General features: G+C 35.5%; 3 protein-coding genes across 3 annotated transcripts in view; 2 read left to right on the forward strand and 1 right to left on the reverse strand.

The window, feature by feature from the left end:
• Window positions 1–82: 82 nt before the first annotated feature.
• On the reverse strand, window positions 83–1802 carry LOC117680718 (uncharacterized). The gene is made up of 4 exons (XM_034443111.2): window positions 1721–1802; window positions 1426–1521; window positions 1211–1295; window positions 83–973 (listed from the first exon to the last, which is right to left on the reverse strand). Exons 1-4 carry the CDS (start codon window positions 1733–1735, stop codon window positions 285–287), a joined length of 885 nt encoding a protein of 294 aa, XP_034299002.2. The 5' UTR covers window positions 1736–1802; the 3' UTR covers window positions 83–284.
• A 2089-nt stretch (window positions 1803–3891) lies between these two features.
• LOC105327843 (uncharacterized) lies at window positions 3892–5856 on the forward strand. Its single transcript, XM_011428489.4, has 4 exons — window positions 3892–4231; window positions 4454–4549; window positions 4664–4748; window positions 4997–5856. Exons 1-4 carry the CDS (start codon window positions 4067–4069, stop codon window positions 5680–5682), a joined length of 1032 nt encoding a protein of 343 aa, XP_011426791.3. The 5' UTR covers window positions 3892–4066; the 3' UTR covers window positions 5683–5856.
• A 1627-nt stretch (window positions 5857–7483) lies between these two features.
• The window catches only part of LOC105327842 (ATP-dependent DNA helicase Q4), a 107185-nt gene continuing 86693 nt past the window's right edge, over window positions 7484–27975 (forward strand). The window contains exons 1-15 of the mRNA XM_011428488.4: window positions 7484–7618; window positions 9972–10094; window positions 10338–10371; window positions 10633–10682; window positions 11060–12166; window positions 12363–12421; window positions 12886–13085; window positions 13467–13682; window positions 23850–23975; window positions 24166–24258; window positions 24690–24826; window positions 24992–25255; window positions 25501–25683; window positions 25853–26009; window positions 26286–26557. Coding sequence (XP_011426790.3) covers window positions 10005–10094; window positions 10338–10371; window positions 10633–10682; window positions 11060–12166; window positions 12363–12421; window positions 12886–13085; window positions 13467–13682; window positions 23850–23975; window positions 24166–24258; window positions 24690–24826; window positions 24992–25255; window positions 25501–25683; window positions 25853–26009; window positions 26286–26557 — 2988 coding nt within the window. The 5' untranslated portion in view covers window positions 7484–7618; window positions 9972–10004. The remainder of the gene's footprint in view (window positions 7619–9971; window positions 10095–10337; window positions 10372–10632; window positions 10683–11059; window positions 12167–12362; window positions 12422–12885; window positions 13086–13466; window positions 13683–23849; window positions 23976–24165; window positions 24259–24689; window positions 24827–24991; window positions 25256–25500; window positions 25684–25852; window positions 26010–26285; window positions 26558–27975) is intronic.

Consider the following 27975-nt stretch of genomic DNA (forward strand, 5'->3'; position numbering starts at 1 on the left):
TTCATATTTATTTTATCAAAGAACCTGCTATGCAGTTTGTTTTTGTTCTGCAAAGAAATGAAATTCAAACTTTTGATATGTACAAGGTACATGTTTATATATCTAATTTATTTATTATTCCAACAAAGTCAATCATACCAAGCACACACTTATATGATTTCTTACTCGTTTGTCGCATACATATGTGTAATTCCTATTATTTCTTATCAAATAAATAGCTATGTACAAATATATACAATTCAAGTCTTTACAAATGCAATATATCAGTTCTCGGATCTTCACTTTCACCATGGCCTCCAGACTCCATTTTCTCCGTTGGATCCGCCACTGCTTCCTGATGACGATGATATGGAATATCCAGAATAAGATCTTCTCTCTAGGCTTCCATCAGACGATTCCTCGCTACTGGTAAACAGACGGACTCGGAGATCCGGAGATGTGTTTAGATTAATGTCGTATCTTCCAGACATGATCAGTTCTTCGGGGGAGAGGAATCCCTTGGACAGGGACGGGAGACCGAGGGGTGTAGAGGTCCTGATGGGTTTAGCAGCACTAAATTCGACTGGGGTAGAGGTAAACAGAGGTTTATTGGTGTGGGAGGGGTGGATCCATTCTTTGGGCGAATCGTGGTCATATGGGGAAAGTTCTTTCAAACCTCTCATCTTCTCACTTCTTGTGGCGGTGTCATCTTCACCAAATACGAACACACGTGATGCAGAGCCACACATGATGCTGTCCGACTCCATGTAATCGTCTGCTTCGAATTTGACGTCCTTGATGGCTCTCTCGCCGCTGTACCCACACTTGTAGGCAGGGGTCGGGAAAAGATGACCCGGGTAAAAACTCTGATTAGTGTTGGTACGAACTTCTTGTGGGTTGTCTACAGCTTGTGTTCTTCTGGTGCAACTGAACGGATCAGACGGATTTTCTGTGCCCGGTGTAGCAATGCCCCAGTGGTCCACAAAACGTTTACCTAGAATATTGGAATATAAGATGAAAACACATAAAACGTTTGTCATAGTTTTTATTATTTTCATTACCATAGAATATACTCACAACCAGGATACAAAATAGTCTCACCGAGTCGGCATAGTATGCACGTCGTTGTAACTCTATCATAAGACGACATAAAGTTATTTACAATTCATCTGATATTTATAACAAAGATATAGAATATGTAAATATCCACTTAGAAAGTATCAACACTTACCGATATTCTGCTGATGCATCTCAATCAAGTGACCGATCGTCATTTCTAAAATATCAGCCTTCTCCATTTTTGCAAATCGTTTTTCCTGTAAAACAAAAAAATAATCATCAACAAAACGTCATGACATTATCATCATACATTTATGAAGACAATATTACTATAAAAAAATTGCACTTTTGAATTGATAGGAATGATTGCTTAAGAAAATGACTCACGTCTTTGCCTGTGGCTCTCATCACGATGTTCTTCAACTGGACCAGACATTTGTTGATCCTGTCCCTTCTCCTCTTTTCTGTGACTGGTTTGTTGGCCTGTATAGAAATAAGAAAATATTTTTTATATATATTCAAAATCAAAGTCTATTTGGTTTCTATTAAGAGACAAGCAGGATAATTACTGAATGGCAATAAGATTTGTAAAAATCGTAGACTCTTTGCACGTATATAAGCATCAATTTTAATTAACATCAGTTAGTCTGAATTAATTTATCCACTTTTTTTTTTTTTTTACCTTTTTGCCGACCATTGGAATTGCACCCTCACGGACAGAAAACTGTTTCAACAGCTTCCCCCCGACAGGTTTTTTAACTTTCTGAGCCTCCATCGTATACTTGTAATTATGTTTCGAAATATATTTTATTGGAGAGTGAGAGTTGATTGTGATTTGCATTGACCATGTCTCCGTTATTTATAATACCCAAGAAGTATATTTCGTTAGTACTAGTACTAGGTGAGAGTACTGTATGCCAGGTGATGTATGTACAGTTTGTTTACCTGTGTGGACTGGGTGACTCATTAAGACATCGACATAATAATTACTGTTAATTACTTACCATGTATTGTTTTTATGCTGATTGGGGTACTCATTGATTAATCTTTTGTTTTCACTGTATCTAATTAATGATCATATCGATAATCGAGTTTTGATCAGAGAGTAACAGTTTATGATGAGTGTTATTGAGATAAATTATTCTTCTGGTAAATTATTCTTCCTTAACATTTTCCATATATACAAATACACAATTTGATTCTCTAATTTACTGATATTTTGAATCAAAGAATCTAATATGCAACGACTTATAGATGAATGGGCAATCGGTCATGGAATTTATACTTGTAATAATGTGGTGTGTTGTTTTTTTATGACACATTTAGTCTGAAATCTCCATTGGGAGGGAATAAATGAAAATTGTGTCATGATTATTGATCGAATGCATTACATATTTGATTATTTCTTAAATACATATCACGAACGGTAGATGTCTGAAACAGAGGCAGTGCTAGTGATTGTTGGAGACGGGCGTTAATCAGTCACAGATAGATCGATCTAATTTCCGACACACAATACATGTAAAGTACATATGTAGGATATGTAAAACGAATATGAATTGAACATCAGTGAAAATATCCAGATATATAAATGACATTGTACTTGTGTCCAATATGGTCCAAAAGTACAGGTATCACTGTCTTTTTTTTTTAAGTCTATATGCCAACAAATTAATAAACTACTTGCAGTAAAGACCCTATTGTTGGATTTCAAATATCAATATTTAATAGATTATTTTATGCTATCATCTAGCTGTTTATTGTAAAGTAATTAGGAAATGAGTAAATGAGGCAAAAATGATAACTTGTAATGCGTCCATTAATAACCATATCCATGCGCTATTTAGGAAATCTTTTTGTCGGATTCCTATCTTTTTTATACACATGTTAATTATAACATTCATTTAGGTGTAGGTCTATCTCTTTGGGTTTTCCACTCTATTAAAGGTTAAGCACACGATAAATCGAGGAAAGTATATAACAGAATCTCATTATAATATCAAGTGCAGTGTCTTGTATTCGAAGTGTATGTATGCCCGAAACTGTGTAATACCATTTTTGACCAAACTGTCTAAACTTTTCGACCAGGCGACAAAGTTGGATGTTAAAAAATCAATGAACTAACTACGTATTTTTTTAATTTGTCCGTGCTCTATGATTGCAATATTATTTCCCCTTTCTGCTCAGTTTCATTGGTGTAAATAAATGTACACTGTATTTAAATTTTGTAAGATGTCTTTTCATTGTCCTTCTGTACCATAGTTTTACCATATACATGCTTAAAACATGGTTCTGTGAATAAATGATCCGATCGATATTCGACATGCATGTTGTTTTTACAGAAACAACACACACACACAAACTATATATATATATATATATATATATATATATATATATATATATATATATATATATATATATATATATATATATATATATATATATATATATATATATATATATATTTGTGTGTGTGTGTGTGTACTATCATTGTACTGTACAAATATGAAACTTTAACTATTTATTTTCCGTTGACTAATGATTTTTATTAATATTGTCAATTTCCAATAAAACAAATTCACAAAGTATTTTACTGCATTGAACTTCAATTGACTTGCAGTAGGCCTAAGTCTATATTTGTGAATGAACGAAACACACAATACAAAGGAGAATGTCTGTAAAAGATAATAATATTAAATATATTCATTCAAATTGATTATTGATATTATCACCATAATTGGCTAGTTTTCTTTTCTTTTCTTTCTTTCTGACCAAAACTCGATTAATGATATGATCATTAATTATGAATACATGTATACAGAGAAAACAACAGATTTATCAATGAGTACCCCAATCAGCATGAAAACAATACATTGTCACTAATCAACACTAATTATTATGTCGATGTCTTAATGAGTCACCCAGTCCACACAGGTAAACTAACTGTACATACATCACCTGGCATACAGTACTCTCACCTAGTACTAACGAAATATACTTCTTGGACAGTATAAGTACTGGAGACATGGTCATTGCAAATCACAATCAACTCTCATTCTCCAATAAAATATATTTCGAATATTATTACAAGTATACGATGGAGGCTCAGAAAGCTAAGAAACCCGTCGGGGGGAAACTGTTGAAACAGTTTTCTGTCCGCGAGGGTGCAATTCCAATGGTCGGCAAAAAGGTAAAACAATTGAGAAACAACTTTAAATATTTCATAAAATTCAATGTAAATTGGAATCAATGCTTAAAATATACGTAAAAAGTTTCGCAGGTGATGATTTTTTATAAACGCATACAAATACATGCAGTTTAAATTGTTTTATATAAGCGGAAATCATGCCTTGCTATTGTAAATAATACACACTGTAATATGAATATAATATTTTTTATCATTATTAATTAGGCCAGCAAACCAGTCACAGAAAAGAGGAGAAGGGACAGGATCAACAAATGTCTGGTCCAGTTGAAGAACATCGTGATGAGAGCCACAGGCAAAGACGTGAGTCATTTTCTTATAATCAATCCGATTAATTCAAACGTGCAATTTTTAATTGTAGTAATATTTTCTAAATAAATGTATAATAAATAAAGTTTTTTGATTTTTTGTTTTCAGGAAAAAAGATTTGCAAAAATGGAGAAGGCTGATATTTTAGAAATGACGATCGGTCACTTGATTGAGATGCATCAGCAGAATATCGGTAAGTGTTTATACTTTCTTATTTAGTATTTAAGTATTCTATATCTTTGTTATAAATATCACATGAATTATTAATAACCTATAAACTTTATGTCGTCTTATGATAGAGTTACAACGACGTGCATACAATGCCGACTCGATGAGACTATTTTGTATCCTGGTTGTGAGTATATTCTATGGTAATGGAAAAAAAAGACAAACTATGACAAACGTTTTATGAGTTTTTATCTGTATATTCCAATATTCTAGGTAAACGTTTTGTGGACCACTGGGGCATTGCTACACCGGGCACAGAAAATCCGTCTGATCCGTTCAGTTGCACCAGAAGAACACAAGCTGTAGACAACCCAGAAGTTCGTACCAACACCAATCAGAGTTTTTACCCGGGTCATCTTTTCCCGACTCCTGCCTACAAGTGTGGGTACAGCGGCGAGAGAGCCATCAAGGACGTCAAATTCGAAGCAGACGATTACATGGAGTCGGACAGCATCATGTGTGGCTCTGCATCACGTGTGTTCGTATTTGGTGAAGATGACACCGCCACAAGAAGTGAGAAGATGAGAGGTTTGAAAGAACTTTCCCCATATGACCACGATTCGCCCAAAGAATGGATCCACCCCTCCCACACCAATAAGCCTCTGTTTACCTCTACCCCAGTCGAATTTAGTGCTGCTAAACCCATCAGGACCTCTACACCCCTCGGTCTCCCGTCCCTGTCCAAGGGATTCCTCTCCCCCGAAGAACTGATCATGTCTGGAAGATACGACATTAATCTAAACACATCTCCTGATCTCCGAGTCCGTCTGTTTACCAGTAGCGAGGAATCGTCTGATGGAAGCCTGGAGAGAAGATCTTATTCTGGATATTCCGGATCCTCGTCATCAGGCAGCAGTGGCGGATCCAACGGAGAAAATGGAGTTTGGAGGCCGTGGTGATAATGAAGAGGACTGACAGTGAATTCAATTGTATATATATTTGTACATATTTATTTATTTTATGATAAGAACACGTAACTACCAAACAACGAGAATTTGAAAGGAATGTATTTCTAAGATTTACCTATCAGGATAACAAATAAAGTATACGAAGAGTATATAAAGTCTTGATTTTGATTTTTAACGCCAACAACAAAAAAGCAAGCTCTTTCTAGATAGGATACACCAGCGGCAGAGAAACATTATATAGATGTTTAAAAAAAATAGAAATTGATATAACAATGAAAGATTTCGCAGGCAATACAAGAACAAGGACCGGTATCAAGAAGGCAAAGAACGCTGTTCGTCGTTAACTACAATTCAAAATTTTTAATCTCTACATGCAGTTTCAAAGCATGATGAAATTCTACAAAAACCAGAAATTCAAATTTCAATTGGGTCGATTATTTTAACTTTTAAACATTCTTGATTTGCACAAGACATACATCTTATGGCATAGGTTATTACATATAATTAATAGCAATATTGAAATAATGGTATGGCACATGTACATGTATATGTAAAGTACATTGACAATGTATATAAAATAAAATTTTACTAACAGGCGAAAAAACCAGAGAATTTTTCTTAATTATCATGAATATTGAAAGCTAGATGTAGATACTTCCCCAAATTACACAGTTCTTTGAAATTTTGAACACTTAATAATTGTATAAATTTGTATACAGAAGGTTTTTTTCAATAATATTTCTTAATATATTTTACTCGGATTTCTCTATACTGCTGACATTTCAAAACAAAATGGAACTCGTCTTAAATATCTGAACAAAATATACCTAAGCGTCTTTCTTTTGGTACATTAGTGTGTCGTCCACTTTCAATTGCTAGTCTATGAGATGACAATCTAATTCTTGTAATTTGTTTCTTATATGTAGAAGGTATTGATTTTGTTAAATAATATTGTAATAAAAACTGGTCAATAATATGCTTGTAAAAATAACATCGAGATGAGGAATTAATCTGTTCTACAAGTTGTTGAGTAAAGTGATCAATGATTCTTTGCTTAATCAAAGGAAAATAGGTTGCACAATGAATATACTCCTGTTGATACCATATATGTCCTAGACCTATTTCAAAAAGTTTATTTTTAATTTCACTAACCCAATTTTCAGCAGGTGCCAAAGACGATTCACATTCATTATACAGCATTTTGCAACAGGGCTGCAAAATACAATTCTGACTTTGTAACAATTTGAACCAAAATTTGAATATTATTTGAATGATTATTTCAGTAAACACAAGGAAAAACAAATTGTCAACGGTTTTAATCACTTAAGTAAAAAACCTCAATGCTCTGACCATTTACTTTGTCACAATATAAACCAGTGCTAATACATGTACTTTGTCCACATATTTTCATCATTACAAGATTTTAAATCTTATATTGCTGGATAATCTTTATAATGATAAGTTGGTAATCGCACAAAAACTCTTGTTTATTGAGATGTGCACTTTTCATACTAAATCAGACCATGATAAAATGTTTATTTATGACTCTAATAAAATGAATTTAATAAGCTCTTTTAAAAATGACATTATTTGATCACTTTGATATGCATGTTTTCATTTGCATAAATACGTTTAAAGTATTTCACGTTTCAATACGTAAACATTTATTTTGCTAAATAATTTATACATTGCAGAGAGCAAAGCTTTGAGAAAAATATTAGATATCTAACTACATCTCCGACAATGGTTTAAACAGTAATGATATAATTTTTATTAAATCGGGATCGATGTTTAAGAAAAACAGATGACACAAAATTGCGGGAAGATGGAAAACGACATCAGACGTCAGTAATCATCAGCGATGATCGGAGAAGTTTAACTGTTCAGAAGCTGACTAGATTCTAGTTTAACGAAAAGAAATACAAAGGTGAAATCGCTTGGTTTCTCAAGTCCATTCAATCAACTGCTCTTATAGATTGAATGTTCTTTCGTTAGGTCAGTATACATGTAAACGGGGCTGCTTTCAAGATCAGCTACCGAGCCACTGCTAGCCGCTAGGTCGTAGATATTTAGTTATATTGAACGGACCTGTAGGTAAGCCTCTAGGTCTCAGACTTGAAGTTGGAAACATTCAACAGGTCCAGTACAATCTCTTGATTTAGCTATATAGCTTGAAAAAGCAATATACAGCCTACTCCGGATATATTGAAATTCAGGGGACCATTCAAATTATTTCAATATATCCGTAATTCAATATAAGCAAAATCGACTGACATGAAGCCGCCTAAATAAAGAAGAACAAACCCGAACAAATTAATTTGATCATTGTTTATCTAATGGATACATGTATAAAACATGGAATAATAGTCTTCGAAAGTTAAATTGAGAAAGTAAAGACAATCTTTGACCTCATCATAATACTTAAAAATTACGATTTGGGGAATAATCACTGGACTCAAACATTTCAATCACTGCTGAACGCTGCTTGTAAATAATTGTCATCGTACTCGGGTTAATCCCCAAAGCCTTAGCTATATTAGATTTACGCTTTGTTTTCTTATCAATAACCATAACTAGTTTGTATTGTGTGTCCTAAAATATTTTTTTTCATTTCTGTGGGGTTCCCATTTTACGTCTAGCCTCAATACGTACGTATGTACGTAGAAAGAAAAAAATCAACAGTGAATAAATTTTATTTTGTAAAAGGAGTATAAAACTCACATAAGGCGAGAACTTATCAATTCACGCTTCTGTATATCAACGGTTAGTCAGGCATAATTACTGTCACCAACTGCCAGGGAGCACCTCAATATAAATGTTATAAAAACAACTCATTATCACCTCATGGGACCTATCAGTGGCTTCAATATAAGCGATATTTCAAAATATCCGATTTCATTATAACCGTTATTTTGATGCAAAGAAAATAACAGGTTAACACTGGGGATTTATATTTATTTCAAGATAAGCGGAATTTCAAAATAAGTGACTTCAATATAAGTGGAGTAAGCTGTAGCTTTATAAAGCTATTCAAAATAGCTTAATAAAGCTATTTTTATGCAGTTTTTGAAGAAAATATTTATTGTAAGAAATGGACAAAAAATCGCAATTAACTTGCTTCTCATATTTGCGCCATTGACCATTATAAACTTGACCCAAGTTAAAGATAGTTTTAACACTGCAGTTTTTAAACACTTTTAAGCAAAAAATATATTTCCATTGTTTGGGTAACTGTTCACCACTTTGTGTGCAATGAGGCGTGGATAAGTATGATTTCTTCTCATTGTGATAAATTATTACCAATCAATTATCTTGTTCACCATAACTGCCCCCCTTTATATTTCATTCAAGAAGTAACTGTGTGGTCATGAATCAGTTGCCCCAAAACTTTTAGTGCAAAGTCTCTTTAGAAGATGCAAACTTATGAGTAATCTTTACATGCATTGTTTACAGAACAGTTCAAAGTTGAAAATTATCACTGCACTAAAGTGCGATTTTTTATACATACTGAAATAATTACACATTTAAGAAAAATGTATGACAAAATAGCTAAATGAAGCTACTCTGAATAGCTTAATAAAGCTATTTAGCTTATTCAAGCTATATAGCTAAATCTGGAGATTGTACTGGACCTGTTCAACTAAAGACTAATTACATCGACACAATTTGTTAATTTCAAATGGAAATATACATCATTTACATGTTTAAATTCATTCTAGCTTAAAAGATGAACAAAATATCACTAGGTAAACAGAGTTCATGTTTGCTACAGAGAGGTAACTAAGGTGGCTATCTTGAATTTGTAGATATGACCAGAAATTAGTCCTGACTTTTACCCCATTTCAATTGTAACCAGTAATTAACAAGGCACTGTTTTCTGAATTTGATGCTTAGCATAAAATATTTACAATAGGCTATGAATATCTATGTAGTGGCTAGCTTACCGTTCAGCTACGTAGCCGTAGTCATTAACCCTTACCATTTTTCCCAATGAGCATGCAAATTTTGATTTCTAACGCATCTGTCAAGTTTCACCTTAGAATGCTGATTTAAATAGTAACTGCTCGTGGTCGTGCTCACAATATTTGAATGGCCTAAGTATCGCCCGGTCATGGTCAGATCATTCTATTTATAAACAAATGTAATTTACTTGGATAAGGTTTCTATACCATACCCAAGAAGAAGTCACAATTTGGATTATGACAGACTGAAAAATGACAAAATGTATGACTCTGTATGAATGCCATTGCCTAAACGCTTAATTTCAAGTTTTGTTATAGAAATATTGAGGCGGATTTGCTTCACATCTTACAATGGAAGATAATGAAATTAAAGAGTTAAAAACAACCCTCAAAAGATGGGAGATCAAATTCTATAAAGAGAACGGTCGTAAACCACAAAGGGTAAGTAATTATGTGGAGAAATTGATAATTACTTTTTACAGTTATAGATTAATTTTTATATGTATTTAGACTATTTTTCATTCAATTTCGTTACTTGCATTGATATCAAATTATCTGATAACGTGCTTCTTTGTAGAAGACACTATTGTATTCAAAACATTTTTCTGGTTGGTTGTTAAAAGAGATCTATTGTAGTTTTTTTGGATGGATTTCACCTTTGTGGAATTTTCTTTTTTATTGCAGGATGAGATCAAAGCAGCACCTCAGGAGATTCAAGGTACCAATTATTCACTTGTACACCGTTAATTTTAATATTTAATTTTATTAAAATTTTAATATGCATTTGTTTGATGAATGTGGCTTTTGATTTCAGACCCCCCCCCCCCCCCCCCCCCCCAAAAAAAAAAAACATTAATTCATTCATGGATTTATCTTTTAGTATTTTTGAGTAAAAGCAGGATAGTTGTTTCTTATCACAAAGCAAATGTGATATTGTACACATTTCTAGTTTGTATAAATGTTGATGATTTGCTTTCAGATGCCTACATACACTACAATAAATTAAAGAGAGTGTTAAGCGAATCACAGGTAAGAGGAGCATTCACTTAGCTGAAACTGGATTAATATCCAGGTTGGATCTAACTCAGTCACTGAAAAGCACAACATCATACATGTTTATAATTATAAGAAAAAACTTGACAAGGGTTAGGTGTGAGTTAGAAATTTTGTATTGAACTTTATATTGTTTTGAACACATTTTGTTAGAGAAATATTTCATAACTTCAATATAGATTTTGTTTCATCCCATACTTGTGTTTATCAGAACCATTAAACAATTGAATATTTCAAAATGCTGTTAGTCATTCTGAAACTGTCATTTGAGAATCGCCCATTCTAGGACCAGTTTGGTATTATTTAAGTACATGTACACTGTATTATAATTGTTTGATATCTTCAATGTACAGAACATTGAAACACCAAGAAAAATTGAAGAGGTAGACCGCAAAAATGAAGAAATGAAGGACAATTTGGATGAATTTAGGGAAACCTCCAAGGGTGGAGTATGGGGTACAGAGTTCAACAGGGATAAACATGGCCTAAAAACAAATACTGACCACTCCCTGCGATCGCAAGCTGATGAAAGGGAACCAGATGCTTCTAATTTTATGCACAAGTTAAGTTCCAAGATGTTTGAAATGGCTAAAAGGGACAAAACCGTCACAAAGAAAAATATGGCCAAATTTAAGCCAGCTACAAACAAACCAGTTGAAGATATTCCAGAGGATTCTTTTACTGTGAAGGGAAGTATTTTTAATAACCTAAAAATAAAAAATACAACTATCAAAAGGACAGAGTTGAATGAGCAGAGAGATGTTGATGTTACAAAGAAGTACAGCATGAAAACTAAGCAGAGGTTTTCCATTTCTGTAAATGGAAAGTCAGAGGCGAGAGAAGAAAGTGAAGGTCATGATTCATCCTTGATGACACCTCAACAAAGAGAAAAAAGGTTAGTGAAAAGTGTTGATGATTTTGATGAAGTGGATGGACTAAGTTGTTCAGTGTTTGATTCAGAGATTACTAAGACCTTAGTATCAAAGAACAAGGAAAGAGAAAATGAAAACTCATTTCTTGACAACTATTGCCCAAGTCCCAAAATCAAGAAAGTCTCTAAAGACTTTGAAGATAGCAATTACTATCTAAGTCCTAAAGTCCAAAAAGCATCCAAAGATCATGATGAGGATGGTAAGAATGTATCCATGGATGAAAGTATGGAATTCAGAGATGTTAAATGGGACAATGAAACCACTGATGTTGTAGTTTGTGAAAGTAAAAAATCAGACAATAGTTTTTCAAAAATGGACAACTCTCAGAGAAAAAGTAAGAGAAGTGAAAAAGTCAGGAATAATAGTGATGAAGTATCTGAGCACAATGACAAACCAAAATTACCAGAGATTCAAGTTAGTGAAAATGAGGATGTACCCATAATTCCAAAGCAAAGGAAAAAAAGGAAGACAACTGATACAGATACACAGTCTAAGAAAAGGAAACTAGAAAATGGGGATGCTGTAGATGTGAGTTATTTCATACAAATATAATTACTTTGCATGAAAGTAATGTAAATGAAATGTCTTCGAACAATTATGTTAAGAGTCTATAACAAGTCTATGTAGGGTGACATTTTGACTAGGCTATACACTATTACACAAAATTGATGGATAAGTAGGTAATTTAACTTAATGTTTGAAATATGATTTCCTTGTATTATAGTTAGCAGAAGGTGATGAAGATTGTACGTCCACACGACCAAAGGTCTCCTCTGTGTCCAGGTAACCCACTGCTTGCCATGCTTTGAGAAACATGCTGTTTTTATGGCTTCAAGGTCTTGTGTCAGCTCAAAAATTCCGATAAACTTCTCTGACTTTTGTGTGATCTGTACATTACCAATTGAATCAGAATCACAATGCAAGTTTCAGGCAGTCTGATTAATATTAGAACCTTTGATCTGCTCATGTATGTCGCTACACAAGGATCTGAATAACCCAGTAGACGGTCACATTCAACTTTTCTCTAAAGATATATTTAATGTTATATAACCTTACACATATGTGTGATTTAATTTTCCACACTTTTACCAATAAAGTTCTGAACTTTCATTAAATATTGAAGTATATCAAGGTAAATAAGTATTAAACTGTTTAATAATAGAACATTATTTTTTACCATTTAGTGTTTGTCTGTAATTACATTTGTCAGTAGTAGACAATACTTGTATTGGATTTAACATTTTCAGAAGTAAACCTCCATCTTCTGTTGGGAATTTTGTGAAGCTTAACATGAAAGTGAAGACCTACAAAAGAAAAGGAAAAGGCATGACAGGGCCCCAATACAAGAGGTTTCAGTGGAAGCAGAAGATGAAATCACGCAGCGCGAGTTATGGCAACAACTGCTTCAAGTGTGGTAAACCTGGTCATTGGGCGAACAAATGTCCAAGTAAGCACCAGTTTGTGGTCCAGTTTGTTATTTATACAGTTAGTCTTTATCGACCATGACATGGTAGAAAGTCTGATATATGATTGAACTATTTGTACAATTTTCATGTTCATTTGATATCAGATTGAGACTTTATTTCAATCAATGAATCTTTTGTTGTTTCTTTATTTTTACTTTTCTCTAAAAAGAATCAATAGCATTTTATTCTCTTAATATTATCTGTAGTTATGAAAAAAAAAATCCTGAAACAGTTTTGTCTTTGACAAATAACAGAATTAAATGTTGATTCTAAATATTTCTCAAGATAGCAGATAAAAGTTATAATTTTGTAGCCATATTTGATGTATATAAGAGTTAGCGGTTGTTCTTGTCAACGTTCAGGTGATAATAAGGAGAGCTATGGGGGAGAAGCAGACGTAGCCCCCATTGCTGAAGAGGACTTCCCAAGTCTAAAGGAGGCAGCCATGATGGCTAAAGGCATAAAGATGAATAAACCAGCTAAAAACAGGGAAAGCAGCCAAAAGGACAAAGGCAGGACAGCCAAGATTACAGCGGAGGAGGCTGATCTTGATGATATCAATTGGAATGAGGACATAGGTAATCAGTCAGTTATAATGAGGTGACAGGTAATGTATGAGTGGTACAGTTTAAGGATGAATGAAAATTTGACTTTAAACTTTTTAGCTCACCTGAGCTGAAAGCTCAAGTGAGCTATTCTGATCACATTTTGTCTGTCGTCCCTCTGTCCGTCTGTCCGTCCGTCTGTCCGTAAACTTTTCACATTTTCAACATCTTCTCAAGAACTACTTTTTTCAATTTCAACCAAACTTGGCACAAATCATCCTTAGGCAAAGGGGATTCAAAGTTGTGAAAATTAAGGGCCACACCCATTTTTAAGGGGAGATAATTAGAAATTAATGAAAAATTTCGAGAAATTTTCAAAAATCTTCTTCTCAAGAACCATACAGCCAGGAAAGCTGAAACTTGTGTGGAAGCATCCTCAGGTAGTGTAGATTCAAAGTTGTGAAATTCATGACCCCCAGGGGTAGGATGGGGCCACAATGGGGGTTCGAAGTTTTACATAGGAATATATAGAGTAAATCTTTAAAAATCTTCTTCTCAGAAACTAATCAGCCAGGAAAGTTGAAACTTGTGTGGAAGCATCCTCAGGTAGTGTAGATTCAAAGTTGTGAAAATCATGAACCCCGGGGGTACGTTGGGGCCACAATGGGGGGTCAAAGTTTTACATAGGAATATATAGAGATAATCTTTAAAAATCTTCTTCTCAGAAACTGATCAGCCAGGAAAGCTGAAACTTGTGTAGAAGCATCCTCAGGTAGTGTAGATTCAAAGTTGTGAAATTCATGACCCCCGGGGGTAGGATAGGGCCACAATGGGGGTCAAAGTTTTACATAGGAGTATATAGAGTAAATCTTTAAAAATCTTCTTCTCAGAAACTAATCAGCCAGGAAAGCTGAAACTTGTGTGGAAGCATCCTCAGGTAGTGTAGATTCAAAGTTGTGAAATTCATGAACCCCAGGTGTAGGTTGGGGCCACAATGGGGGGTCAAAGTTTTACATAGGAATATATATAGTAAATCTTTAAAAATCTTCTTCTCAGAAACTAATCAGCCAGGAAAGCTGAAACTTGTGTGGAAGCATCCTCAGGTAGTGTAGATTCAAAGTTGTGAAATTCATGAACCCCAGGGGTACGTTGGGGCCACAATGAGGGGTCAAAGTTTTACATAGGAATATATATAGTAAATCTTTAAAAATCTTCTTCTCAGAAACTAATCAGCCAGGAAAGCTGAAACTTGTGTGGAAGCATCCTCAGGTAGTGTAGATTCAAAGTTGTGAAAATCATGAACCCCAGGGGTACGTTGGGGCCACAATGAGGGGTCAAAGTTTTACATAGGAATATATATAGTAAATCTTTAAAAATCTTCTTCTCAGAAACTAATCAGCCAGGAAAGCTGAAACTTGTGTGGAAGCATCCTCAGGTATTGGCAATTTAAAATTGTGAAAATCATGACCCCTGGGGGTAAGGTGGGGCCACAATGGGGGTCAAAGTTTTACATAGGAATATATAGAGTAAATATTTAAAAATCTTCTTCTCAGAAACTAATCAGCCAGGAAAGCTAAAACTTGTGTGGAAGCATCCTCAGGTAGTGGAAATTCAAAATTGTGAAAATCATGAACCCCAGGGGTACGTTGGGGCCACAATGAGGGGTCAAAGTTTTACATAGGAATATATATAGTAAATCTTTAAAAATCTTCTTCTCAGAAACTAATCAGCCAGGAAAGCTGAAACTTGTGTGGAAGCATCCTCAGGTAGTGTAGATTCAAAGTTGTGAAAATCATGAACCCCAGGGGTACGTTGGGGCCACAATGAGGGGTCAAAGTTTTACATAGGAATATATATAGTAAATCTTTAAAAATCTTCTTCTCAGAAACTAATCAGCCAGGAAAGCTGAAACTTGTGTGGAAGCATCCTCAGGTATTGGAAATTTAAAATTGTGAAAATCATGACCCCTGGGGGTAAGGTGGGGCCACAATGGGGGTCAAAGTTTTACATAGGAATATATAGAGTAAATATTTAAAAATCTTCTTCTCAGAAACTAATCAGCCAGGAAAGCTGAAACTTGTGTGGAAGCATCCTCAGGTAGTGGAAATTCAAAATTGTGAAATTCATGACCCCCGGGGGTAAGGTGGGGCCACAATGGGGGTCAAAGTTTTACATAGGAATATATATAGTAAATCTTTAAAAATCTTCTTCTCAGAAACTAATCAGCCAGGAAAGCTGAAACTTGTGTTGAAGTATCCTCAGGTAGTGTAGATTCAAAGTTGTGAAAATCATGAACCCCGGGGGTAGGGTGGGGCCACATTGGGGGGATGTTAAAGTTTTACATAGGAATATATAGAGTAAATCTTTAAAAATCTTCTTCTCAGAAACTAATCAGCCAGGAAAGCTGAAACTTGTGTGGAAGCATCCTCAGGTAGTGTAGATTCAAAGTTGTGAAATTCATGATCCCTGGGGGTAGGTTGGGGCCACAATGGGGGGGGGGGGTCGAAGTTTTACATAGGAATAAATAGAGTAAATATTTAAAAATCTTCTTCTCAGAAACTAATCAGCCAGGAAAGCTAAAACTTGTGTGGAAGCATCCTCAGGTAGTGGAAATTCAAAATTGTGAAATTCATGACCCCCAGGGGTAAGGTGGGGCCACAATGGGGGTCAAAGTTTTACATAGGAATATATAGAGTAAATCTTTAAAAATCTTCTTCTCAGAAACTAATCAGCCAGGAAAGCTGAAACTTGTGTGGAAGCATCCTCAGGTAGTGTAGATTCAAAGTTGTGAAAATCATGAACCCCGGGGGTACGTTGGGGCCACAATGGGGGGTCAAAGTTTTACATAGGAATATATAGAGATAATCTTTAAAAATCTTCTCAGAAACTGATCAGCCAGGAAAGCTGAAACTTGTGTAGAAGCATCCTCAGGTAGTGTAGATTCAAAGTTGTGAAATTCATGACCCCCGGGGGTAGGATAGGGCCACAATGAGGGGTCAAAGTTTTACATAGGAGTATATAGAGTAAATCTTTAAAAATCTTCTTCTCAGAAACTAATCAGCCAGGAAAGCTGAAACTTGTGTGGAAGCATCCTCAGGTAGTGTAGATTCAAAGTTGTGAAATTCATGACCCCCGGGGGTAGGATAGGGCCACAATGAGGGGTCAAAGTTTTACATAGGAGTATATAGAGTAAATCTTTAAAAATCTTCTTCTCAGAAACTAATCAGCCAGGAAAGCTGAAACTTGTGTGGAAGCATCCTCAGGTAGTGTAGATTCAAAGTTGTGAAAATCATGAACCCCGGGGGTAGGGTGGGGTCACATTGGGGGGATGTTAAAGTTTTACATAGGAATATATAGAGTAAATCTTTAAAAATCTTCTTCTCAGAAACTAATCAGCCAGGAAAGCTGAAACTTGTGTGGAAGCATCCTCAGGTAGTGTAGATTCAAAGTTGTGAAATTCATGATCCCTGGGGGTAGGTTGGGGCCACAATGGGGGGGGGGGGTCGAAGTTTTACATAGGAATAAATAGAGTAAATATTTAAAAATCTTCTTCTCAGAAACTAATCAGCCAGGAAAGCTAAAACTTGTGTGGAAGCATCCTCAGGTAGTGGAAATTCAAAATTGTGAAATTCATGACCCCCGGGGGTAAGGTGGGGCCACAATGGGGGTCAAAGTTTTACATAGGAATATATATAGTAAATCTTTAAAAATCTTCTTCTCAGAAACTAATCAGCCAGGAAAGCTGAAACTTGTGTGGAAGCATCCTCAGGTAGTGTAGATTCAAAGTTGTGAAAATCATGAACCCCAGGGGTACGTTGGGGCCACAATGAGGGGTCAAAGTTTTACATAGGAATATATATAGTAAATCTTTAAAAATCTTCTTCTCAGAAACTAATCAGCCAGGAAAGCTGAAACTTGTGTGGAAGCATCCTCAGGTAGTGTAGATTCAAAGTTGTGAAAATCATGAACCCCAGGGGTACGTTGGGGCCACAATGAGGGGTCAAAGTTTTACATAGGAATATATATAGTAAATCTTTAAAAATCTTCTTCTCAGAAACTAATCAGCCAGGAAAGCTGAAACTTGTGTGGAAGCATCCTCAGGTAGTGTAGATTCAAAGTTGTGAAAATCATGAACCCCAGGGGTACGTTGGGGCCACAATGAGGGGTCAAAGTTTTACATAGGAATATATATAGTAAATCTTTAAAAATCTTCTTCTCAGAAACTAATCAGCCAGGAAAGCTGAAACTTGTGTGGAAGCATCCTCAGGTATTGGAAATTTAAAATTGTGAAAATCATGACCCCTGGGGGTAAGGTGGGGCCACAATGGGGGTCAAAGTTTTACATAGGAATATATAGAGTAAATATTTAAAAATCTTCTTCTCAGAAACTAATCAGCCAGGAAAGCTAAAACTTGTGTGGAAGCATCCTCAGGTAGTGGAGATTCAAAATTGTGAAAATCATGAACCCCAGGGGTACGTTGGGGCCACAATGAGGGGTCAAAGTTTTACATAGGAATATATATAGTAAATCTTTAAAAATCTTCTTCTCAGAAACTAATCAGCCAGGAAAGCTGAAACTTGTGTGGAAGCATCCTCAGGTAGTGTAGATTCAAAGTTGTGAAAATCATGAACCCCAGGGGTACGTTGGGGCCACAATGAGGGGTCAAAGTTTTACATAGGAATATATATAGTAAATCTTTAAAAATCTTCTTCTCAGAAACTAATCAGCCAGGAAAGCTAAAACTTGTGTGGAAGCATCCTCAGGTAGTGGAAATTCAAAATTGTGAAATTCATGACCCCCGGGGGTAAGGTGGGGCCACAATGGGGGTCAAAGTTTTACATAGGAATATATATAGTAAATCTTTAAAAATCTTCTTCTCAGAAACTAATCAGCCAGGAAAGCTGAAACTTGTGTTGAAGTATCCTCAGGTAGTGTAGATTCAAAGTTGTGAAAATCATGAACTCCGGGGGTAGGGTGGGGCCACATTGGGGGGATGTTAAAGTTTTACATAGGAATATATAGAGTAAATCTTTAAAAATCTTCTTCTCAGAAACTAATCAGCCAGGAAAGCTGAAACTTGTGTGGAAGCATCCTCAGGTAGTGTAGATTCAAAGTTGTGAAATTCATGATCCCTGGGGGTAGGTTGGGGCCACAATGGGGGGGGGGGGGGTCGAAGTTTTACATAGGAATAAATAGAGTAAATATTTAAAAATCTTCTTCTCAGAAACTAATCAGCCAGGAAAGCTAAAACTTGTGTGGAAGCATCCTCAGGTAGTGGAAATTCAAAATTGTGAAATTCATGACCCCCAGGGGTAAGGTGGGGCCACAATGGGGGTCAAAGTTTTACATAGGAATATATAGAGTAAATCTTTAAAAATCTTCTTCTCAGAAACTAATCAGCCAGGAAAGCTGAAACTTGTGTGGAAGCATCCTCAGGTAGTGTAGATTCAAAGTTGTGAAAATCATGAACCCCGGGGGTACGTTGGGGCCACAATGGGGGGTCAAAGTTTTACATAGGAATATATAGAGATAATCTTTAAAAATCTTCTCAGAAACTGATCAGCCAGGAAAGCTGAAACTTGTGTAGAAGCATCCTCAGGTAGTGTAGATTCAAAGTTGTGAAATTCATGACCCCCGGGGGTAGGATAGGGCCACAATGAGGGGTCAAAGTTTTACATAGGAGTATATAGAGTAAATCTTTAAAAATCTTCTTCTCAAAAACTAATCAGCCAGGAAAGCTGAAACTTGTGTGGAAGCATCCTCAGGTAGTGTAGATTCAAAGTTGTGAAATTCATGACCCCCGGGGGTAGGATAGGGCCACAATGAGGGGTCAAAGTTTTACATAGGAGTATATAGAGTAAATCTTTAAAAATCTTCTTCTCAGAAACTAATCAGCCAGGAAAGCTGAAACTTGTGTGGAAGCATCCTCAGGTAGTGTAGATTCAAAGTTGTGAAAATCATGAACCCCGGGGGTAGGGTGGGGTCACATTGGGGGGATGTTAAAGTTTTACATAGGAATATATAGAGTAAATCTTTAAAAATCTTCTTCTCAGAAACTAATCAGCCACGAAAGCTGAAACTTGTGTGGAAGCATCCTCAGGTAGTGTAGATTCAAAGTTGTGAAATTCATGATCCCTGGGGGTAGGTTGGGGCCACAATGGGGGGGGGGTCGAAGTTTTACATAGGAATAAATAGAGTAAATATTTAAAAATCTTCTTCTCAGAAACTAATCAGCCAGGAAAGCTAAAACTTGTGTGGAAGCATCCTCAGGTAGTGGAAATTCAAAATTGTGAAATTCATGACCCCCGGGGGTAAGGTGGGGCCACAATGGGGGTCAAAGTTTTACATAGGAATATATATAGTAAATCTTTAAAAATCTTCTTCTCAGAAACTAATCAGCCAGGAAAGCTGAAACTTGTGTGGAAGCATCCTCAGGTAGTGTAGATTCAAAGTTGTGAAAATCATGAACCCCAGGGGTACGTTGGGGCCACAATGAGGGGTCAAAGTTTTACATAGGAATATATATAGTAAATCTTTAAAAATCTTCTTCTCAGAAACTAATCAGCCAGGAAAGCTGAAACTTGTGTGGAAGCATCCTCAGGTAGTGTAGATTCAAAGTTGTGAAAATCATGAACCCCAGGGGTACGTTGGGGCCACAATGAGGGGTCAAAGTTTTACATAGGAATATATATAGTAAATCTTTAAAAATCTTCTTCTCAGAAACTAATCAGCCAGGAAAGCTAAAACTTGTGTGGAAGCATCCTCAGGTATTGGAAATTTAAAATTGTGAAAATCATGACCCCTGGGGGTAAGGTGGGGCCACAATGGGGGTCAAAGTTTTACATAGGAATATATAGAGTAAATATTTAAAAATCTTCTTCTCAGAAACTAATCAGCCAGGAAAGCTGAAACTTGTGTGGAAGCATCCTCAGGTAGTGTAGATTCAAAGTTGTGAAAATCATGAACCCCAGGGGTACGTTGGGGCCACAATGAGGGGTCAAAGTTTTACATAGGAATATATATAGTAAATCTTTAAAAATCTTCTTCTCAGAAACTAATCAGCCAGGAAAGCTGAAACTTGTGTGGAAGCATCCTCAGGTAGTGTAGATTCAAAGTTGTGAAAATCATGAACCCCAGGGGTACGTTGGGGCCACAATGAGGGGTCAAAGTTTTACATAGGAATATATATAGTAAATCTTTAAAAATCTTCTTCTCAGAAACTAATCAGCCAGGAAAGCTGAAACTTGTGTGGAAGCATCCTCAGGTATTGGAAATTTAAAATTGTGAAAATCATGACCCCTGGGGGTAAGGTGGGGCCACAATGGGGGTCAAAGTTTTACATAGGAATATATAGAGTAAATATTTAAAAATCTTCTTCTCAGAAACTAATCAGCCAGGAAAGCTAAAACTTGTGTGGAAGCATCCTCAGGTAGTGGAAATTCAATATTGTGAAATTCATGACCCCCGGGGGTAAGGTGGGGCCACAATGGGGGTCAAAGTTTTACATAGGAATATATATAGTAAATCTTTAAAAATCTTCTTCTCAGAAACTAATCAGCCAGGAAAGCTGAAACTTGTGTTGAAGTATCCTCAGGTAGTGTAGATTCAAAGTTGTGAAAATCATGAACCCCGGGGGTAGGGTGGGGCCACATTGGGGGGATGTTAAAGTTTTACATAGGAATATATAGAGTAAATCTTTTAAAATCTTCTCAGAAACTAATCAGCCAGATGATTCTTTATAATTGATAAGACTTTGGCTCCAGGACAATTCTTCGGCCTCACAAGAAGGTTCAGAGTTCGATGTAGCTTTATATCCCATATATAAACAATTATTAAGGATCTTTTTGAGAACTGCAATACTCATAATGTGATATGACTATAAAATCAGCCTGTTAGAAAAGGGACGAATGATTATAAACATAAGAATATCCAGGGGGAAAAATGGATTTTATTTATACAGGATCTACATGTATTATTGTACATTGTCCAGATAGTTTGTATTATGACTCCATTAAGCTGATTTTATCATACCTATTGTTCCTCAGGTGAGCGATGTGGCCCATGGGCCTCTTGTTTATGGGTTGTCACATTATACCTAGCAACTATGTTCCAGTAAGTGACATTGACTATATGTGCAGGGAACTTACCCTTCCCACTGACCATAGTATGTGTGATTTCTCAGCCGTCAAAAATACATACCGTAATGTATCGTGTATAATATGCACTCTTGTGTAATACGCACCCCAAAGTTGACCAAAAAAATGGCGAAAAACAGCAGGTCCTATGTGTAACACGCACCCAAAAAATGGCGAAATCAACGGCCGCCATTTCGCCCAAACTATCGATGTTTCATGATAATCCATGCGCAATTTCTTTAATTTTGTGATCAGAACATAGCACAGTTATGAAAATCGACGGCTGCCATTTTTCCAAATAACTATCGATGTTTACTGATAATTTTATAACCCAAGCGAAATTATTGTAATTTCGATCGTGATCGGAACATGGCCCAAGCGATATTTGAGTCAAAGTTATTACAATTTTACTTAAAAAGGACGGCATGATTTACATGGGCGGTATCAAGTATCATTAGACGCTTCGTAAAAAGATTCTTGTACAACAGCGGAGAAGTTGCATGAAGATCATCATACGTAGAGAAGAACCGCAACCGAGCTTAGTGCTTAAAAGTAATAATGTTTGCAGATATAAACCAAAACAACATCAAAAGAAATGATTTAATTGATTAATTATAGTCAAACTCATTGATCGTTGTTAAATAAACATTCTGAAGAAACGAATGTATGTCGTGTATCATCATTATCAAGTCGTACAAATGATTGATGTATTTTTAGCAGTGTCTTTGTAAAGCAATAACATTTAACTGCATAACTGGACACGAAGTAATCAAGTTTAATAAAATCAGAATAATCGCTAATCTTCCCGCACTTGAAAACACCCTGTGAAGTCCGACGGAAATTGTTAAACATTGACCATGCGCCGAGTCAACAGGTGACTGCTTATGTAATGGCGAATACACTGGCGATATTTGAACTTGTTCGATGCAAGAAATAGTGTTGAGAGAGGATAAATATTTCAATACATGGAAATAAAACTAAGAATAAGGTATTTCTGATGCAGTAAATTTAGTATACACTCATACAACTTGCATAACATGCTATATCGGCAGTCACTACCCCCATGGTATCAAGAATTACGACTTGAAAAAATGGGGTAAAATTTTCGTCCTATGTTCAACACGCACCCCCACTTTTGATCAAATTTTGGCTGAAAAAAAGTGCGTGTTATAAACGCGACATTACGGTAATGTTGGTATAATAAAAATTCTTACGAGAATGACTAGAATTCTATGTTCAGTAAATGTCAATGGATACATAAACATCACTACTGGAATATTTATATGTGCTATGATAAACACAACCATAAATAAACATCACATGTTAGAGACTGTCATTCCATGTTTCAACCAAAGCATGTTGATAGTCGCTTTTAATCATAATTTTTTTTTCTAAAAAAATGAACACCATCTACTTCTGTTAAAGCTTTGGTATTATTTAATATTGTTTTACATAATTTTAATTACTAGCATTTGTGTAAAACACCATCAGACTATATTGGTGATTCCACATTTCCAGTTGAAAAACTACACATATACCCAAATTGTGGTAATTTAGCTGTATTGGGGTTTTGGTTTTATAGACATTGCACCTCTTTATGAAACAGTAAGTCTGAAAAATGTTTTTGAAGTAAACTCATTAATTTGAATTATTGGTCTTTGTTTTCTCCTTTTGTTTATTGTCATGCATTAAATACTCATTAAACAAACTGTGCCCAACTATGTTACAGGATGCATTGATTCTGTCAGCATCAAAGCAAAATTAATATGCTTGGTTTTTTACCCAAAAGGTTTTGATGACCAGTAAAATTACAATTTAGAAATTGATACTGTAAAGCTTGCTAATGAGGAAGTTTTAGTTTAATCATGGTTTCTTTTATCCAAATCTCTTTGATGTATTAAATTCTAGAAAGTTTTATGATAGAGGGATTAAAAAGAAATATAACTTTCTTATAACAAAGATTTTCTTCGTATATCCAAGTTCCTTGTAAGTGTTCGACTATGTATATTTAGAACTGCACCAATCTGGACTAGTATATACATAAGTGAACATTTTCAAACACAGATCCAAATAATGAGATAGATGAGGACCTGGAGATACAGGCTGGAATTGTTAGGAGTGCAAAAGAGGACACAGGGGTCCCTTCTCCTCACACACCTGTACTGACAAATGAGGAGTATAGTGCCCAAGGTAAAAAAAATGAAAAATAATCCCGATTGCGTATACTTGTTGCATTTGTATGTAACAGCAGGGAATTAATATCTCAGACATTTGAATTTTAATTTGAAAAGTTATGAGACAATTGTTCATGAATGAAAAGGACTAAATAGTGGGGCTCATTATTTGTAAATGCAACTAATATGTCAATCATTATTCACAGGTACTCCAGATTTTGTCATGAAGGGGCTGAAGAAATTTGGCTTTGAAGCATTCAGAGCAGGCCAAGAGCATGCTGTTAAAAGAATTCTAGCTGGTAAGAATCTGGAGGATTTTCCATGAGGAGAAACCACAAAATAACAAAATGGAAGTATAGTTGAAGAAAATTACAGCTTAACCATAAAAATTCTATGTGGTTCAATTTTTCTAAAATAATTGAAGTTATATCCTACACAATTAATGAAATGCAGTCTGTATTCATTCAAATAAGTGACTAAATGAAATTATGTCCCCGTGAACCAGCTGTAAAATGCAATCCATAAAAATTGACCATTACAAATTTAAAGTAACTGGGTCAACATCTTGTACTCATACATGTTTGAAACCTTTAATACATCTGAAGTATTGCAGTTATTAGTTTTTAAATGAAACAGTAAAACAGCAATTCAAGTTTTATTAGCACACAATTCAAAATTATTGCATCATTAATATACCAGTAACCAAGTTCTGCTTCTTATGACTCCACAGGTCTATCGACTTTGGTAGTGTTGTCCACAGGAGGAGGTAAATCCCTTTGTTATCAGTTGCCAGCCTATTTGTATGCTCAGAAGTCAAAGGCTATCACCTTGGTGATATCACCTCTTGTTTCACTGATGGAGGATCAGGTGCCACCATTTTGTCATGAACATTCTGCAATAGATTTACCTTTTCTAAAACAGCTTTTGTAATCTTAACCGAAAATCAGAGGTACGTTTATGTATTGAGATTCCAGGAAAATGCATGTACAGAATATTTCATGCAGCATTTTGTTTTTTATTTTCCCTACAAAGGTTACTGGCCTGCCACCTGGTGTAAAGGGAGCATGCCTTCATACCAACATGACCACGGCTCAGAGGGAAAGTGTGCTCCAGAATGTCAAAGAGGGCAGAGTTCACTTCCTGCTGGTGTCCCCTGAAGCGGTGGCAGGAGGTGGGATGGCGTTGTTTAACAATAGGTCCTCTCTGCCCCCCATAGCCTTTGTGTGTATTGACGAGGCCCACTGTCTGTCAGAATGGTCACATAACTTCAGACCTTCCTATCTTCGACTCACTAAGGTATTGATAAATGTAAAATTTGTCTTTCTTGTTTTTTAGAAGGATAAACATTAATGAAATGATAGCTCACCTGTTATTTGTTACTGTTTTTTGACATTTTTATTAGTCCTTTTATGTTTTGAATATACTTTACATTTTACATGCATATAACTATTAGAATGGTAATTATTTGGTACTTCATGTTGGCAAAGTCTATGTTGTCAAGTAATGATAGATGTATAATTATGTCTTAATGAATTTTGTAGGTGCTCAGAGAAAAGTTTGGAGTTCAGTGTTTTCTTGGACTGACAGCTACATCTACGCTGTCCACTTCACAGGATGTAGCAAAGCATCTTGGGATATCTGACACTGATAATGCAATTATTCGAGGGTCACCAGTGCCTAAAAATCTGCTCTTGTCTGTCTCCAGAGATGAAAACAGGGATGAAGTATGAGTCGTGTTTAACCTGTATATTTTTAAACCTTATTTCTAAGTCGTAACAAATTATATTGAGGCATGATGGTAAACTTGGTGCATGTTTCAATTGAAATTAAAAATCTATGTACAGTTGTGTTGAAAAATGTGTGATGAATTGAATTCTTGCACTTGTTTTCCAGGCTTTAATAGGACTTCTTCAGGGGGACAGGTTCTCGTCCTGTGAGTCGATCATTGTGTACTGCACTAGACGGCAGGAAACTGATCGCTTAGCCACTCTGATCAGAACCTGTCTAAAAGATTACAAAGCAGAGGACTGGGACCAGAAACCCAAGAAAGGTTTGCTCAACTCAATCTATCTACTTCAAATAAAAAAGATAAAAAAGTTCTTTTGTAAATGACTACAATATACCTACATCTTTACCAATTACTTTCATGTTACTGACATTACCAAGATGCAAAGAGGTAACCTGATTGAATTGTTGCATTTGAAAATTTTTAGTAGATTTGAAAAACATAATCTTATGCTTTTTATTAAATCTCAGTTGAGTGTGGATTTTCAGTTCTGTAGTAGAAAAAAACAACATTACTCACATATTGTTCTTAAATCTGTAGGAAAAGCTAAAACCTATGCTTACTGGGATGCTGAGAGCTACCATGCTGGTCTTACCCCAGCCCAGCGGAAACGAGTCCAGAATGCCTTCATGTCTGGAAGGCTGAGGGTGGTGGTAGCGACTGTGGCCTTTGGAATGGGTCTGGATAAACCTGATGTGAGGGGGGTCATCCATTACAATATGCCAAAGAGCATGGAAAGCTATGTACAGGAGATTGGTCGAGCGGGGAGAGATAGAAAGACATCACACTGCCATCTCTTCTTGGATTCTGAAGTAAGTTATTTGAAAGTTTACCAGAATTTTAATGTTTTACATGTTGGTGTTTCCACTCAATGCAAGGAGCTTGATTTGGAGACTAATCCAAACCAAGTGAATTGCATGTGATATATATATATGTATAAGACTTGTTAGCATTCTGTTCTCGTAGACATTTATTACTAGTAGTTTTATTTCTGAAAGTAAATAATTAAAAAGCTTACAAAAATTATCAATTAATACTCGTACTGACCAATTCACTTAGTTTTTTGCAAGTATCATTAATTTTTTGTTTTTTTCATTACGCAAATGAAAAAGTTAATCTCTTTAAAATGCCTTTTCATTGAAATTCTGCAGTAGAGGTTTTTTGGTTGCATTTAAAAAAAAAACTGAAGATACAGCAGGAAATCATTTATTAAATTTGTCTTTTGTCACCTGTAAATGATATTGATATATAAATACATTGAGTAAAAAAAGTCAATTCGTTTCTTTAATGGGTGATTTTAGAAACGGGTTGACTAATTGACATCATGGCGGCAAGTGTATGGCGAGTTAACCATCGGCCAGATCTTTGAATCTGACAACTTTGGTTTAAAATATGCATGCAAATGGATAATAATGCATAACTTAGCGTGTTTTAATTTCATACTTTTTTATGCTATGACAGATTGGTTGTAAAACCTTTGACAATAATTAGTAAACATTAAAGCTGACATGAATTCATAAAAGCATTTGGTCGCCATATTAGTTTCGATCACTCCTATACTGCCACTGGAGTATATATACCGGTTGAGAAAGTTATGGTTGCTCTCCGATCGAGGCATTCAGGTTGCACAGACTTTTAAATGCATGAACTACACATTGTAGTAAAATGATTGTAGTAATAAATAAAGAAAACAACAATCAATGAAATACAAAATATATTTATTCTTTGAAAGGATTTCCGAGGTATCCGTATTATTTTGTACAGACAGTGCTGTCTTACTTCGCATGCACATCGAACACATGTGTCGTTCATACAGAGTGCATAACATCTACTTCTTCTTGAAAACCCCAGCGGCACTACATCAAACACAGTAGATAAACAATAGTTAATCCAAGAAAGTAACAACGTAACATCGTTTTCATCCGTTCCTACAAAAAACGCCCGTTTCTAAAATCCATGCGATAATTGACATTGCTTGATCTGCCAAAGTGTGTGGTTTGTGCATGTGCGATGTTATAAAATACACAGGAAAACGGTCTACAATTAGCAAGGAATTTTTGAAGTATCTGCGCCTGGATTTCAGTCTGTCTTGTTTCGCCGTTTATTGGATATATCTTGCCAGTGCAGTAGTTGTCATATTATTTTTTGTTCAAAATGTGTTTCTCCACGTCTTTTCGTCCAAGGTAACATGTTCGGGTGTTAGAAATTCCTGAATGCGGTGAAGCATAAA

This window comes from Magallana gigas, chromosome 3 (genome assembly GCF_963853765.1).
Source record: "Magallana gigas chromosome 3, xbMagGiga1.1, whole genome shotgun sequence".
Lineage (NCBI taxonomy): Eukaryota > Metazoa > Mollusca > Bivalvia > Ostreida > Ostreidae > Magallana > Magallana gigas.